This window comes from Chroicocephalus ridibundus, chromosome 8 (assembly GCF_963924245.1).
Source record: "Chroicocephalus ridibundus chromosome 8, bChrRid1.1, whole genome shotgun sequence".
In the NCBI taxonomy this organism is placed as follows: Eukaryota; Metazoa; Chordata; class Aves; order Charadriiformes; family Laridae; genus Chroicocephalus; species Chroicocephalus ridibundus.
In genome coordinates, this window is record NC_086291.1 from 10,253,043 (window position 1) to 10,268,162 (window position 15,120).

General features: G+C 44.0%; 1 protein-coding gene across 1 annotated transcript; it reads left to right on the forward strand.

Annotated features, from left to right (window-relative positions):
* The first annotated feature begins 53 nt into the window (after positions 1-53).
* On the forward strand, positions 54-10,793 carry ATPAF1 (ATP synthase mitochondrial F1 complex assembly factor 1). Its single transcript, XM_063344957.1, has 9 exons — positions 54-294; positions 1,382-1,490; positions 2,055-2,105; positions 2,815-2,877; positions 4,345-4,395; positions 6,179-6,226; positions 8,285-8,380; positions 8,946-9,053; positions 10,012-10,793. Exons 1-9 carry the CDS (start codon positions 110-112, stop codon positions 10,204-10,206), a joined length of 906 nt encoding a protein of 301 aa, XP_063201027.1. The 5' UTR covers positions 54-109; the 3' UTR covers positions 10,207-10,793.
* The last annotated feature ends 4,327 nt before the right edge of the window (positions 10,794-15,120 follow it).

A 15,120-nucleotide genomic window follows, 5' to 3' on the forward strand; every position in this document is an offset into this window, starting at 1 on the left:
TTTAATTTTTTTTTTTTAAGATGCGCGGCTCCGGCGGTTTCATTCCGGGGGCGGAACGGAGGGGCGGGGCGGCGGGCGGAGCGCGGCGGCGGCGGAGGGAGCGGGTGCCATGGCGGGGCCCCTGCTGCAGGCCTGGGGCCTGGGGGCGGCCCTGCGGAGCCGAGCCGCTCTCCGCCCGCTGGGGCTGCTGGCCCCGCCGTGCCGGGAGCTGGCGGGGACGGGGTCGGGAGAGGCGGCGCTGGAGGAAAATCCCTTCTACGGGAAGTACCGGCACAAAATCCAGGAGCTGAGGAGGTGAGGGGGAAGCCGGGCCCTGAGGGGAATGGCGGCGGGGGCCGGGCCCTGAGAGGAATGGCGGCGGGGGAGGGCCCCGGGGGGGAAGGAAGGGAGCAGAGAGGGTGTGGGTGTGCTGCTTTTTGAGGAAAAGGAGTTGCTGCGTTTTTTTGGGAGGAGGGAGGTAACTTTTAGCTTTGTGCCCTCCTGAGGAAATTGATTTAGGTCAGATGCAGACTGGAAATTCACATATATCGCTACCAAATCAACAAGAGAGTCATATCCCAACATGTTCGCAGAATGGTGGGGGTTGGAGGGGACCTTCAGAGATCATCTAGTCCAACCCCCCTGCCAAAGCAGGGTCACCCAGAGCAGGCTGGACAGGAACGCATCCAGGTGGGTTTGGAATATCTCCAGAGAAGACGACTCCACCACCTCTCTGGGCAGCCTGTGCCAGTGCCCTGGCACCTTCAACGTAAAAGAGTTTTTCCTCATGTTGAGGTGGAATTTCCTGTGTTCCAGCTTCTGCCCGTTGCCCCTTGTCCTGTTGCCAGGCACCACTGAAAAGAGTCTGGCCCCATCCCCTGGGCACCCGCCCTTTAGATATTGGTAAGCATTGATGAGATCCCCTCTCAGTCTTCTTTTCTCCAGGCTAAACAGACCAGGTCTCTCAGCTTTTCCTCGTAAGAGAGATGTTCCGTTCCCATGATCATCTTCGTAGCCCTCAGCTGGACTCTCTCCAGTAGTTCCCTGTCTTTCTTGAACTGGGGAGCCTAGAACAGCACGCCAGACTTGGCCTTACCAGGGCAGAGTAGAGGGGGAGGATGACCTCCCTTGACCCGGTGCCCATGCTCTTTTTAATGCACCCCAGGAGACCATTGTCGCCTTGGCCACAAGGGCACATTACATGGTCAACTTGTTGTCCACCAGGACTCCCAGGTCCCAGCTGAACCCTGTCAAGGTTCAGCTTGGTAAGAGGTAGTTTTACTAATAAGAAGTTAAAATTTTAAGTTAAGGACACAAATCAGAACCACGGTAAACATTTTAAAAGTCCAAATGACATTAATCACGTTACCCAGTTTTGGTAACCATCCCTTTTCTGATTCAGATCCAGTCCAGATGTGTTTGAATCCCGTATGGAAAAAAGAAATGAAGTGAAAAAGCAGCCCGTGGGATATTCCAAGCAAGGAGAATTTATCAAATGTATGGAGGAAAAGGCAAGGCCAGTTTTCTTTGTAGTTAACATATATTAAAGCTATAATGTCATTTATATAAGATTAGCGTAACGCTACAAAGATACAGCATTCCTGTTAGTAAAGAGCGCCAGAATTTCTCTCTCTGGTGGCTAAAAATATTATTCTGTATTCCAGTGTATTATTTTGCTGTACTTTAGGCTGTAAATTTTGCGCTTGAGGCCTTATTTAAGTGTTTAATTAGTTCCAGATTAGTTTGGCCAGATGGAGTGACGTGATCTTGTATTTATTATTTTGTAGCAAATGAAAGCAAGCTGTTCAATAATATTGGATCCAAATACATAATAGTTTGGTTTAATCCTTTCTGGTCTTGAAATTCATAATTCACATTGAGTTACTCACCTTCTTATTCTCCTAATCAATATTTTATTCTAATAAAATGCACTGCAGCAATCTCTAAGTATCTTAAATTTGAGCTCATACTCAGGACATCTTGTCAGCAGGCATGTTATTATGCGTGGAAGGGAAGGCAAATAAATGGTATTAAAACATCAGCTATAAAAAGTAAAGAAGAATGTTTTCTTCTAGGCAGAAGGCTTGGGCACGAAGACATCAAAGGGAGGCTTCACAAAAGATAAGGTAAGGGAAACGAACCGAAGTGTTAGGAGAGGACTTGCTGGCAAATCATGGATGTAGATTAACTTGTATTGCTACCATCACTGCTTCAGCCTAGAGCTTCTTGAGATAAAATTAATGTTCCTGAGGCTGCATTTGGATATAAGGTGCTCATTTACTATTGGGATCACTTCCAAATCTTAAAACTTGTTGTTTTATTTTCCGGTTCTTTCTCTCTTGACATCTTGGAAGTTCCTACTTGTTAAAGGATCTGTACGGAATGCTGACAGCAATAAATTGAAAGGGTTAAGCTGCCTTTAGAGCATTTCCAAGGATCAGCCAGCAGAGGGACAAGAGAATGGTTTTATTCTTTTGCATTCTTGTATTTTGGCAAACTTTCTGTGCAAATCTGCCAACAGAGCCTGCGTCTGAAGGGGAAAGGCTGCAGCTCCTTTTGCAGCTTCAGTAGAGATCTGCATAACTGGAGCAAAGTATATTCTGTTTCCTGACAGATCTCTTCTGTTCTCCCTCAGTGTGTAAATACACTTCTCGGTGTGTTACTACTTATAATTTATTAGTTTCTTTGGCAATTCAGAGAACTAAGTCACATTGTAAATTGAATTAAGTTGCTCCAGCTTGATTTTGTTCTCTGTAATTGCATCCATTCATTCTGGATTCTCACTTGAATCAGAGAACTGTCATCATGCCAAATTCCTTATGATTTCTCTTGCAGACGCTTGATTCGATTCTTAATGTTGAGATGGTGAAAGAAAAATCAGCGGAGGAGATTAAACAGGTGATGAATTTAAATGCAATAAAGTTTGCTCCACATCTGTGCTTAATAGCAACCTACATGCAAGGGTGGAAATTTTACTTAGACTGAAAACCAAAACATGGCTATGGATGTATATTTATAAAAAGCACATTCACGTACACATCAATAGTAGAAGATACAGTTTTCTCTATATAGGTAAATCCACCTAGGATGTAGCTGCCTGATGAATAATACATCTGGACTTGATCACTCAAAAACTGTCTCTGTTGTAATTCTTATTGTTGCCATTTAATGTGTAGCAGTTGAATTGGCATCGGCAACCTCCTGTCAGGTTTGTAGCCAGGTAAAGGGAAACCCGAGCGGTAGCTCATGTGGATTATGCTACATCTGTTTTGCAGGAATAATAATTAAAAAAAAAAAAGCTTCTGCCACCTTGTACCTTTGTTTGCATTATCTGTCATTCAAGAGCCCATGGACTCATACTAAAGTCAGTTAGAGTAAGAAGGAGGTGGGTGGTTCTGTTTGTTTGTTTGAAGAACAGTGTGAATCAAGTTATTCTCCCTAATATCTGCTTGGCTTTGCACTGTATTCCCTTTTATCTGGTTTACAAGTCACAGCTGTTGCACATTTCTGCTGTAGCTTGAGTTGGATCTGCTATTTTTTTTTTCCTTATCAGACTGTATGCCAAGAATCTTCATCTAGGCATGATCATTTAAGGGGGACAGCACATACGAAAGAGCCTTCTGGCACGACTTAGAGAGCAGAAAACCAGCTGCTTTCCTGATAGCTTGAGAACATTATAGAAGTGGTTATGTGCTCTGCAGGGCATTGCGTGCAACCAGTTATAGCAGGGAGTGGATTTGATAATTCAGGAATTTCCTTCAAGTTCCTCTGTTTCATTGATTAAACATTTTACTGGCAATGCTTATTAGTTATGTAGGACTGGGGAAGGGCAACTGAAAAAGTCCTGAACTCTGGGCTTTTACATGTACTTGTCCATTTGTTAAGGACTTTGAGCTTTTATGCAGGTATTGCCACCCTGCTGTGGTGAAGAAAAAGTTTGTGAACAGAGGAGCATTATGCAAAGTCTTGTCTTCCTTTGAAAATGTTTTGTATGTTCTTTATTAAAAAAAAAACAACAACAAAAAAAAAAAAACACAAAAACTCAAACCCTCTAGAAATCATTAAATCATTAGTGTTGTTACTGGGAAAAATGTAAGAAGCACTCCTGATGGCTAGTTAATCTTGAGCCACCTCTGAGCCCACTGCTTATTTATGTTTAGTTGAAGTCGGTTGTTTGGTACAAGTACTCTGGAATGTTGGGAGAAATGTATTGCATTAGCAGGAAGGTCAGTCAGGCTTGATTCAAGAACGACTCCTCAGAGTGCTTACAAAGGTTAGTTGACAAATGGTATTCTTTTTAAAACATTTAATGTTACTGCTAGGTGCTTGATTTTAACTGCATCTCATCTCTTTTGTTTCCTACAGATTTGGAATCAGTATTTTTCTGCAAAAGATACGGTTTATGCTGTTATTCCTGTAAGTAATTCCCTTGTAGTTATGCACTTGAAAGGCCAGTGTGCAAAGCTTTCCTTTCTAACTGTGATCCTGTTGCTTTTAAAAGCAATCATTGAAGGAAAATGAGGTTTCAAGAACAAACTTTCTTTCCGGATTGAGTGATCTTACTGCCCCAAATAAAGGCTTTTGTTTACAAAGATGTGTATCCCTTTTTTTCTCACATCAGTCTCAATAAAGCTAGCACCTTTTTCTGCACAGCTGGCTTGAATTTCATGGCATTTTTTATTATGACTATCCAATACTCTTTGCAGGACCCTAGTATCTATTAAGGCAGCATTTGTATTTTCAAATAATTTTGTCTCAGAGTCGCTCGTTTCTTTCCCCTCTTCCCTGCAGCACGGACTGCTAAGTCAAGTTTAGTATGGCAGTGTTAGAGCATTTGACTAATAACTTGCATGTGGCTAATCACTTATGACTGACTTTCATACATTTAAAATTATTGGCAGCATGGTCTTTCATTGAGATTGCATGGTGCTTCCTGTGATAAAATCAAATTTCTTATTCCTGATAGCTTTACCAGATGTTAATTGTTGTTAATCTGCGTTAGGCTGAAGGAATTTTTCTCGCTTTTGGGTTTTCTTTTTATTCTTTGCTTCACAGTTGCTATGTGATCGTGATCTCTTAAATCTGTCTTTTCACAGCTGGGCACGAACTGTGTGTTCCTTGAGTTCTTGAAACCTCATTTAGATTTGGGATCTGATTTGCAATTGCACTTGGCCCTTTGAGCTGCAACTGAAGTCGATGGGAGGCTTTATTCTAAATGTGGGAAGTGCTGTATGCTCTGAAAATGGCAGCATGGGATTTGAAGTCAGGCAGCTTCGTGTTTCAGCTTTCCCAACATGTGGATGCTGTGAAAATGGTTTGAATTGCTACATTTACTGTAGCAGAGGGCCAAAGCCGGGAACTTCAGTTAAGATGGTGTAGGTCTTTCATTAGTGGGACTGGCACTGGTCTTTGGTGCGCTGTTTTAGAGGAGCTGTGGAAGTTTTTAAGGCTTTAATGCAAACCAGATCCTAGGCACATTAGGAAGTAGTTCATGGTGTCATCGGGGAAAGAAACTACGTCTTTTGCCAGAAGCTTTTTGTTGGCTGGAAGAAAGGCCTCACATAATTCTCCAGTGCTCAAAAGCACACATGAAGGAATTTTGTGTTGATGAATGGCATATGTTTTCTTTCATGAACACCTTAGAGTAGGTATGAATATGTGGTGCTGGGAAGACAAGAGCAGGCAAAAGATTTGTGGGAACGCAGAGGGCACGTGAATGAGATTGCCGGGATGACCAATAAGTTTGTGGTTTCAATAAGCAATAAGTATGTTATTTGAGTAAATATCTGTGCTGCATTTTAATACTGAAGAACAGATGACTGTGATGTAAAATCTACAATGCGAGGCCAGGGATATGTCAACTTGCTCAAGTGTTGACACCACATGGTGCAGTGGAGCTATTATTGAAAAAGTACATAAGGTAAGCCTAAAACGTGGGCCCCCCACCTCCAAGGAATAAAGCTTTGGATCCAAGGAGTTTGCTGCTGCATCTTAGAGATGGCATTGTTAAAACAGGATACCAATGACATTTAGGTAACTAAGAACTAAATGCAGTTTTCCATGGAGTCATTGTTAGCCATTGCTGCAGTGAGACCTTCTGTAGATAGAAGTTATACCCTGTAAAGGTTAATGAGATGATTCTGAATAACTTTGCATCCACGTTTCTATTATGAAAAATTGAATTTCTCTTTCCCCACAGGCAGAAAAGTTTGATTTAATATGGAAGAGAGCCCAGAAATGTCCATCGGTACGTATGGCAGAGACTCGCAATGCATGGATGTAGAGCTGTAATGCATTTCTCCTCTCTAAAGCCTAATTCATAAACTTTTGACCCTCCTGTATTCAGACTCAGCTTGATTAGTAAAATCTACGTGTTCAAATACTTGTCTTAGTGTTCAGATAAAAGCAGTGGTTATTCATATGCATTAAACCGTTTGATCTAGGTATCAGATATCTAGATATGAGACATAGCATTTAGTAACGAGAGCACAGAACCTCGCAGGGAAGGGATTTAGCTACATGCCTCCGGTTTCCATTAGTGGATGTCTTGTGGTCAGATCTCTTCTGTGCAGTGTTGTGAAGAGCCAAGCCTCGCAGGGCAGCCTCATTGATGTGCCTGCGTGTGTCTCCTGATGGCTTAAAGCATCCTTGCTTTAACCTGGATGAACTGCTGTTAGCTATAGCTATGTGTCACCATCGCGTTACGTTGCGTGTACATGGAGAAAGTGAATTCGCTTGTCTTATGGTTGGTGTGAGTTGCTCTTCCTTCTTTTTATGTTTGTTTACTGGCAGTGAAGACAGGCAGGAGTACCTGGAAGGGAAAAAGGCAAGAAATCAGTATGGCAGGTTCTGTCCACGGAATGAGCTGAACCTTGTAATCTCTTAGTCTGCTCTTCCTGGTCATAAATGTGCGTAGCCATGCTTTCTTCACCACGCTGGTGATCTGTGATAGGTAAATATTGGTAAGCAAATATGAGTATTTGTGTGGAAGCCAAACTGTGTAGGCAGTATGCTGTGTAAACAATGCATCTCTGTCTCTATGGGAGTGTGAGTTGTCAACAAAGACTATGGCATGCAGTGCAAAATGGCGTAGTGTAAGTTTAGTTGCAGAGCATTGTAATTCAACAGCTGCGACAGGGGAAGGAAGGGGGGAATTGGGTGTGGTCAAACACTTTATTGCAGATACAGAGTAAACGCTCTGTGGGTTGTATCTTAGGTGTGCGCCAGCGTAGCAAAGCATAGAATACTGACGATGTTTACTATAGTTATTTCAGATAAGAGTGGATTCACAAGATTTGGGTTCACTGTTTCTCATGCGGGTTGGTGGGTATCTTGTAAGCTTCAATTAGAGGTTGTTGCTTTGAGGAAGTTAAACTGCAAAAGAGCATAACAGCTAACAAGCTGAAGGTTATCTTTATGTGGTTTTGTACCACATGCTGCTTGATTATTTTTGTTTTCTGTGGCAAGTAATGTGTTCTTACAGCAATTTGTGTGCTGAAGGATGGACTTTGTGCAAATTTCACTGTCCTGAGACAGAAATGAAATGCTTCACTCCTTTGTGAAAACAAAGTAGCTAGACTTCACTGCATTGAGAAGAGTGCTTTTGTAGATCTGAATGGGAGACTTTACTGGATTGATGGATCAGTCCTGTGTATTTCACTTGGCAAGAGCAAGATGAAATATATCTGGCTTCCTGAGCTACTTGGAGCTTGGAATGTTATTTATAGCTTTAAGTGCGTTTCTGTACAGTGCATTGGCATTTAGTCAGGTATCCTGCTTGTTTTTCTGCTCCCATTTTGTCCATTTCCTTGGTGTGGGAAAATGAGCAAGTCCCTAGCTTATGGAGCCAAACAGACCGTAAATCTGTAGAGGGAAAATAGTTGCTACCTGTTCCGGAGCAGTTGGTGAAATTACAGGATTAGATACTCTGAATACTTCTTATCTTATATTTGACCATTTCTGCTGTTAATTTTCTAGAACTGAGAAAAAAGATCAGAGTCTGAATGTGCTTCACCGTCCTGTCCTTTCCTTTGACCTATCCTTTCCTTTGTCCTTTCCATATAATACTGATAAAAATATATGCCAACATACTTGCTAACAAAATAATACTGATAAGGTAATGCTGGTTTATTGTCTGCTTTGAAGTCTGGTTCGTGCTGTCCTGTCCCTCCTGGTGGGGCAAAGAAACTCCTTTTTCTGTTGTGGTTCTCTCGCTAAAGCATTTATGCTGGAGGCCAGTATGATACAGGCATCATTTTGTTCTATGAAAGGGAGAACTGGTTTTTTTTGTATCGTCTCTCTGTAGTTCCTGTATGCTTTGCCAAGAAAAGAAGGCTATGAGTTCTTTGTGGGGCAGTGGTCGGGAACAGAATTGCACTTCACTTCCCTAATAAACATTCAGGTGAGTGGTTGAAATAAAAAGTCCAAAAATGGCTTAGCATCCAGAAATATATAATATCAGGTTATTACAATATATAATATTTTGTAAATAGTTTAATGAACAGGTTGTCTAGCTTAACTTGAAAATAATTGTCAGGGAAAAACTGCCATTAATTATGGGTACTTAATAAATTTATGGGTACTAAGTGACGCTAATCTAAAGGACAATGAGGTAGAAGTCAAACAGTCTGAAAATAGAAGCAAGAGCCAAACTTTTTAGAACTGTTTCTGCAAGCTACTTAAAATACGAGTAGATGCTGTAAGATGAAATGTCTTTCTGGAAATTGCGGGTTCTTTTAAATGCAAAATTGTCTTTAGTCAAGAAAAAACTCAACCTAATTCTGCAAATCCCTTGTTTTCTGTAAATACCAGGAATAATGACCTTTTAATTAGAACTGGCCCTTAAGCCCTGAAAAATGACTGCCTCCGTAGTAGTTAATGCTCAAAAATTTTGTAGTCAAGCCTGCAAATCTGTAATAGAGCTGAAGTTCTTTATGGGATACTTATGGGATATTTATCTCCTTCAGACTCAAGGTGAAACTGCTCCTAGCCAGTTGGTCTTGTACCATTATCCTGAGCTGCAGGAGGAAAAAGGAATAGTACTAATGACAGCAGAAATGGACTCAAAGTTCTTGGTAAGAGAAATCTGTTCATTGGCTTTCTTCATTTTATGCTGCAACTCCTCCTATAGTTTTGCATTAAAACCAAAGTAGAGGTCTTTAAAAGACCTTGTCCCAAAGAGTGGTCTTACTATATTTCTTTAGCCTAATATACTTAATACCAGGGAAACCTAGAAGGAAATAATCAGTCTGGCTGTCTGGTGATTTCAGGTCATTCTTTTGTTTGTTTGTTTGTTTGTTTGTTTTTTCTCCCCCCCGTGTATTATAGTTTATTGTTATAAAACAATAGAAATGCTTCTGGTTTTCTTATTAATGGAAGCAAATTCAAATTTAAATTATAGCTGTTGCTACTTGCCAACAAGTAAAACAGTGAAGTTTAATACTCCTCATCAAATCAGGAGACCTCCGGAGCTTTGTGTTAGGTTTCTGTGTGCCTTTGCTCTTCTCCCTCTGTGTGGGTGTGTTGTTATTTGCATATCTGTAATAGTACGGTGCTAGGACTAGTAGCACTAGAGATTATACTGGTGGAACAAGATAACTAAAGCTTCCCACCTTTAACTGACCTACTTTGCACCAGTTCTGAAACTATGTGCAGGGGAGTCATTGGTAATGCGTGTGCCCTGTTGTATCTCAGTGCAAACAATCGATTTTTGCAAATAGGTCAACTGGAAGATGGGAAAGATGGGGCATCTCCAATGCCTTAGGGTGGCCAGGGATCATGAAAGACATCTTTGACCTCTGAGGTGTGTGCTCAGCGGGAGAGCAGCTTGTAGGCACAGTGCTTGAAGTGCCTAAGTAGGTCAGGAACGAGAGGGAGGTGATTTGTTAAGAGATTTGCAAAACTAAGGTGACTTGGAGTAGAGTCATTTGATGAGTAGGACTGCAGCCTTTCAGCTGCTGAAGAGTCTTTTTCAAGGGGATACTCAAATACAGCAAAACCCGATGATAACAAATGCTTTGTTTTAACTTGCAGGTGGTCCATGAAGCACAGTGCTTGGCGAATCAGGTGCAGCTTTTCTATGCGACGGATCGTTCCGAGACCTACGAATTAGTGGAGACCTTCAACCACAGATCTAGTGAATTTAAATATATGTCGGTTATAGCAGAGCTTGAGCAAAGCGGACTTGGACGAGAACTGAGACCTGCTCAGGTTTCTGACAAGTCGTAGAGCCTGACAAGTCATAGAGGGTGAAGAGAGCCAGCAGCAGGCAGGGGGTTTCCTAGATGGAGTGGTCCTGTCTCTTGTTTTAGGAATTTGGTTTGACTACAGAAAGGATCTGGAGACATCCTGGGAGTGTGATAGTCAAGCCTGTCTGGCACTGATGCAAGATGAGGACTTAGGCCATTTGAACAACAATAACTAATTGCCAAAATGGAGCCCCGTACTTCAGTGCAACTTCATCAGAATGAGCAACTTTCCCGTCCTGTAACTCGCTGTTGCATGTTGTATTTTAGAAATCTGAAATAAAGTGACAGAAGGGGAGCTATGTAGTGGGCTATATTGACATCAGAAGAGAGGTAACAATCAATGTTTCTTCTCAGTAAAGGCATTTTAAATGCCCTCTGCCATTATAATTGCATGGTCCGGTGCTTTTTCATCGGTGTGGAATTGATACAGGCTTGTCCATCAAGAAAAGAGAATAGGACCGATGGGCTGAAACAGACTCCTCTTTGTTACTTTGTGTGTGAGGTTCCTTACACAGATGTATACTGTGGCCTGTGTTTTCCTCAAGATTAAAAAACAGAGTGACTAGATTTGTCCTGGGAAGTTTGTTCTTAACTGATACATTGATTTTTATCGTGTTGCTGTGTTTCTGTCTTAGAGATGTTTTTCCTGAGTAGGATATTATAAACATGGGTTTAGTTTTGTATATTTTTGAATAGTGTAGAGGAATTATTGTATGCTTTACAGAATTATTTTTTTCTCAGACTGGCATCTAGTCAGCCAACTCGACAAATGGTATTTGAAAAGGCAGAAAATAGCTCTTTTTCCCATTTCAGGAAAGGCACTATCCATAGTAAAAGCAAGATGGAATAGCGTAGTAACAGAGCTACAGCCACCAGCCGGCTTCTCAATTGTTAAGTGACAACTGATGAAAAAATGCATTGGTGTGAATATGCACAGCAGCTTTAACACGGCAGTGTTGGTAAGAATCTGACTTTTAAGGACTACAGCAGGTTTGGTTTTTCTAAACCTATCTTCAGCAAAAGAATTCCAAAGCATTTGTGCTTTGAGCTCCTCTTGTTTCCATTCCCAGCAGAGGCAGCGTGGCTGTGGACAAGGGCGTACTGCAGCAGTGCTAAGTGATGTGCAGCCTGTGCGTGGATTATCAGCATAACACCGCTGCACAGGTAGACAAACAGAAGTCAGCTAGGAGCTTTGCAGGAGCAACGCCGAAATATTTCCCATGTCCACATCGAATCCCTGGCACTAATTATCCGTTATGTCCAGGCCATATCAGCCTGCTGAAGCTGGTAAGCGTTCCCTCCTTTGCCAAAGAAATGGAGGCAAGAAGGGTGTGCAACCCACCTGTCTGTTAGAGGAAAACGAACTTTTTGGGCAGGGCTGGTAACAGATTTTCTGTGCTACCCTTAACCATGACGTGATACAGAGGTTCGGTTAGTTATAACAGGCTCTTACACAACCTGTTTGTCAGTGTAATTGTAGAAGCCTTTTGCTGTAATACTCGCTGTCACTCCATACTTTCTCAGCCCATTCTTTGGACACGAACAGTGTCCAGCTAAGCACTAAAGGTAGATAGTGAGGTTTTATTGTTGGGGTCTCTTTCAGCAGCAACTCCTATACATTGAGTGTGAACTCTTGTCCATTCAGGGAATTACAGAATATTTTTACAAGAGGGCACGCTTTCTCCTGGGGCTTCGCTGCAAGAAGATGGTCTTGCTCCCTGGTAATGTCGTCTTTTTGTTTCCGATTGCGTTGGGTCTGTGAGTGTTATGCATAGCAGGGGAATAATCAGAGGAGATGTGGATAGGGCTGTTATAATCTGAACGGCAAATCACCTTTATTAAAGAGCCTTTCTACTTCTGTTTTATAGCATTCGTGCTCCATTTATCATTTTCTCTTAGCTGAAATAAGGGCAGTTTTGATTCATTATTCACTTCCTGCTTTGAAGAAGTCAGAGTTGCTGCATTCATTTTTAAATCAGCTATAATAAGAGTAGTAGGCAACAGGAGTGAAATTCAAAGCTTCCAAACCTACACCTGAGCCTTTTTCTGAGCTTAAAAGACAAAAATCTCTAGTAAAGGCTGTGGCAGTCACACTACCTGTAACTTTGAGTGGTTTATTTTCAACGCATCATGTGATTAATCCCAAGCTAAGAACTTCTACGAGGGTTTAAGACAGAGAGAAATGTCAAAACCAAGAAAAGGAAACATTTCTTGCATTGCTTGCGTTGGAAGGGTTTTTAAGTAAGACACAAAAGGAAAAGGCAAAATTGATTGTACTGCATGCAACCATTTTCTGGCCCTGGCAGAGGTGGAATGGACTGATGGAGGGAACAAGGGCTTTTTTTTCTGCCTTGGAGTGCACGCCATAACGTGTTAACTCTTGTGTCAGGGTGAGACCACTTGGCACAGAAATGACTGACTTGGTGTCGGTGGTGCTGTATGGCGTCTCTCCGAGGAGCAAAGAGCTGGCTAGACTTGTACGTGCATGTGTGTGCCATAGTGAGGAGATAGCGGAGGGTTTATGAAGCTGAAAGCTGCACACCGGTCTGGGAAGTGTTCCCAGATCTGCTGCTGGGGACGGGGTTGGGAAAATGTTATTGCTGTGTTTTCTCCAGCAAGCCAGTCCGATGGACTGTGCCACTGAAACGCTGTTGCAAGCGGGGAAGCTTCAGACAGCTATTTCCTACTCTGTTGCTGTATGATCTGTATACAGATTATAATCTGTATTCCTACAGATGATAACGTCGTGTAGGAGTACCGGTTGTAACAGCAGATGGCCCTGTAGTCTGAGATGCTGCACCATCAGAGCATCTTGGTCACGGACAACAGAGTTTGTTCAATATTCGGTGGCCCAGTTATAGGGTTGCAAGTTTGACAGGGTGCAAATATGCTCCCTAATTTGAAAAAGTGGAAACTCTTTAGTCCTTTTGGAAATGGATGTGCTAATGTGTGTGCTTGTGCTGCAGTTAGGATTTGAGCAGCACAGTGAGATCTGCTCTGACTGCTGCTGCGGCGGCGATGAGGCTGAAACTGGGATAAAGACCTGTAATAAAAAGGTCCCGGAGAAACTCCAGGCCTGATCCTCCATCCCACTAAATGCTTGCTGTAAGGGGGAGTAACTCAGCTGAAGAACTGGCCCCACAAACCATCCTTGCTGCAGAAATAGGCCAGCGTTCTTTTCGTGGCTGTGGGGCTTCTCCGGTGCCTGGGATGCACTTGTCCATGAGCTGCGCTGGTGGCTGCCTGGCCTCGGCATGTCTGTAGGACACTGGATGCACGTAGGATCTGTGTTGAGCCTAAAAGTTGGTGAAAATAACGCTGTTAGTCTTGGCATGGGGAGAGGAGATGACTGTGAGACTTACGTGCTGTACTGCCACTAGAGGGAAGGTTTGTCTCCTTATTCTGAGCTACTGGCACACACACGGTTTGCAGGAGCCTGTCTGCTCAGCTTTGTGAGCTCCGGGTGAGTTTTGTGCTAAAAACCATTTAAATGCCCAGGCTGCTCCTGTATGGTCAATAACGCGGTGGGCTCCTCTGAGTTGGACCAACAGTTCCCCTAGCCTGGTATCCTCGACGAGCTGCCTTGGGGAGGGCAAACATTCCACTATAGTTTTCCATGTCGCTTTGCCCATTTCCAGCCATATGTGGGCCAGGGTCTTCACAGCTGAACCTGCTGCTGCAGGAGCCACCTCCTTCCCTCCTCCTGCCGCCAGCTGGGGGAAAGTCCGGGGCTAGGGATGTGGCAGCGGTTCCTGCTAGGAGTGGTGGAGCAAGTTTTGCAGCCAGAGGCTCTTGTTAGCAAAAAAACCCGGTTTGCCCACCCACCGCTGTCGTCCCGAGGAGGTGTACCCCCACGTCAGCAGGAAACCCAGAGCCTGGCTCACTCCCCGGGGAGACACCCTGGCTTGTGAAACGTGGCTGTCGCAGCAATCAAGGAAGTGCAGATTGAAGGATGATGTTCTTACCCTCGCTTAAAATGCTGACTCCAGTGCTTTTTCATCTGCGCCTGTTTTTTTTTTTTTTCCCCTGTGCTTTAGAAAACAGCAAGACTCCAGTCTCCTCTGATCTGTGGCTGAGGAAGTTCCCATTCCCTATCTCTGAGCTTGCGCAGGACTCGGTGGAGCAGGGAGGGGGAACCGGCTGTTCCTGATGCTGTGTAGCCAAGGCAGACTTTCCTGGGCAAGTCCTTTGCCTCTCTGGGAATAACCGGAGCAAACCCACTGCTCCCTTTGCTGTGTCTTGTGGTCTGCACAGGCACGTGGAGCCTTCAAACCCTGCCTGGGCACAAACGTCCCCCTGGCCAGTGGGGTGCCGTGCTGATGGGGTGCACGCTGTTGCAGGGCATCTCATGGCCGGAGAGAGCCCGGCCTGGCACTGCAGCTGTTGGGGGGCTCACTGCACCGTCACCCCCAGGTGCAGCTGTGTCCTGCCGAGCCGTGCGAAGCCACATCGTGCATTGGGCCTCTTTCCGTGACCGCCCGTAAGGTCCAAGGGAGCCATCCAGCACTCCGGGCTCGCTTCCTTCCCTGCTTCCTTCCTCCTGGATAAATTCAGCCATGCACCTGCCTGCAGGAGTGGGGCCAACCCCCCGTTTCCTTTCTCCGGGGCAGACAAATGCCCTCTTCACAATAACACATCCCTCCTGCCCCAAACCTGCCCCTTGGACCTTTTCCTCTCTCCCAAGCGACTCCTGCCCTCCCTCCTCACAGCTGGGACCCCAGGCAGCTCTGGGACCGCAGGCTTTCTGATCTGCGAGGTTTCCAAAACCCAGAGCCTCGTGCGAGGGGGAATCTCCCTGATTCTCCTCAGGAGATGCTGCTCGCTCCTGCAAACTTGCGGGGCTGCAGCTGATGCAACTTCAGCCCTCGTACTCTTTTCCTGGCCCCTCTCCTTT

Bases quoted from the DNA above. Each gene is read 5' to 3' on its own strand.
- ATPAF1 (XM_063344957.1), top strand. From the start codon at position 110: ATGGCGGGGCCCCTGCTGCAGGCCTGGGGCCTGGGGGCGGCCCTGCGG. The intron at 4,396-6,178 runs GTAAGTAATTCC...CTTTCCCCACAG, and splicing joins CGGTTTATGCTGTTATTCCT to GCAGAAAAGTTTGATTTAAT. The intron at 8,381-8,945 runs GTGAGTGGTTGA...TATCTCCTTCAG, and splicing joins CTTCCCTAATAAACATTCAG to ACTCAAGGTGAAACTGCTCC.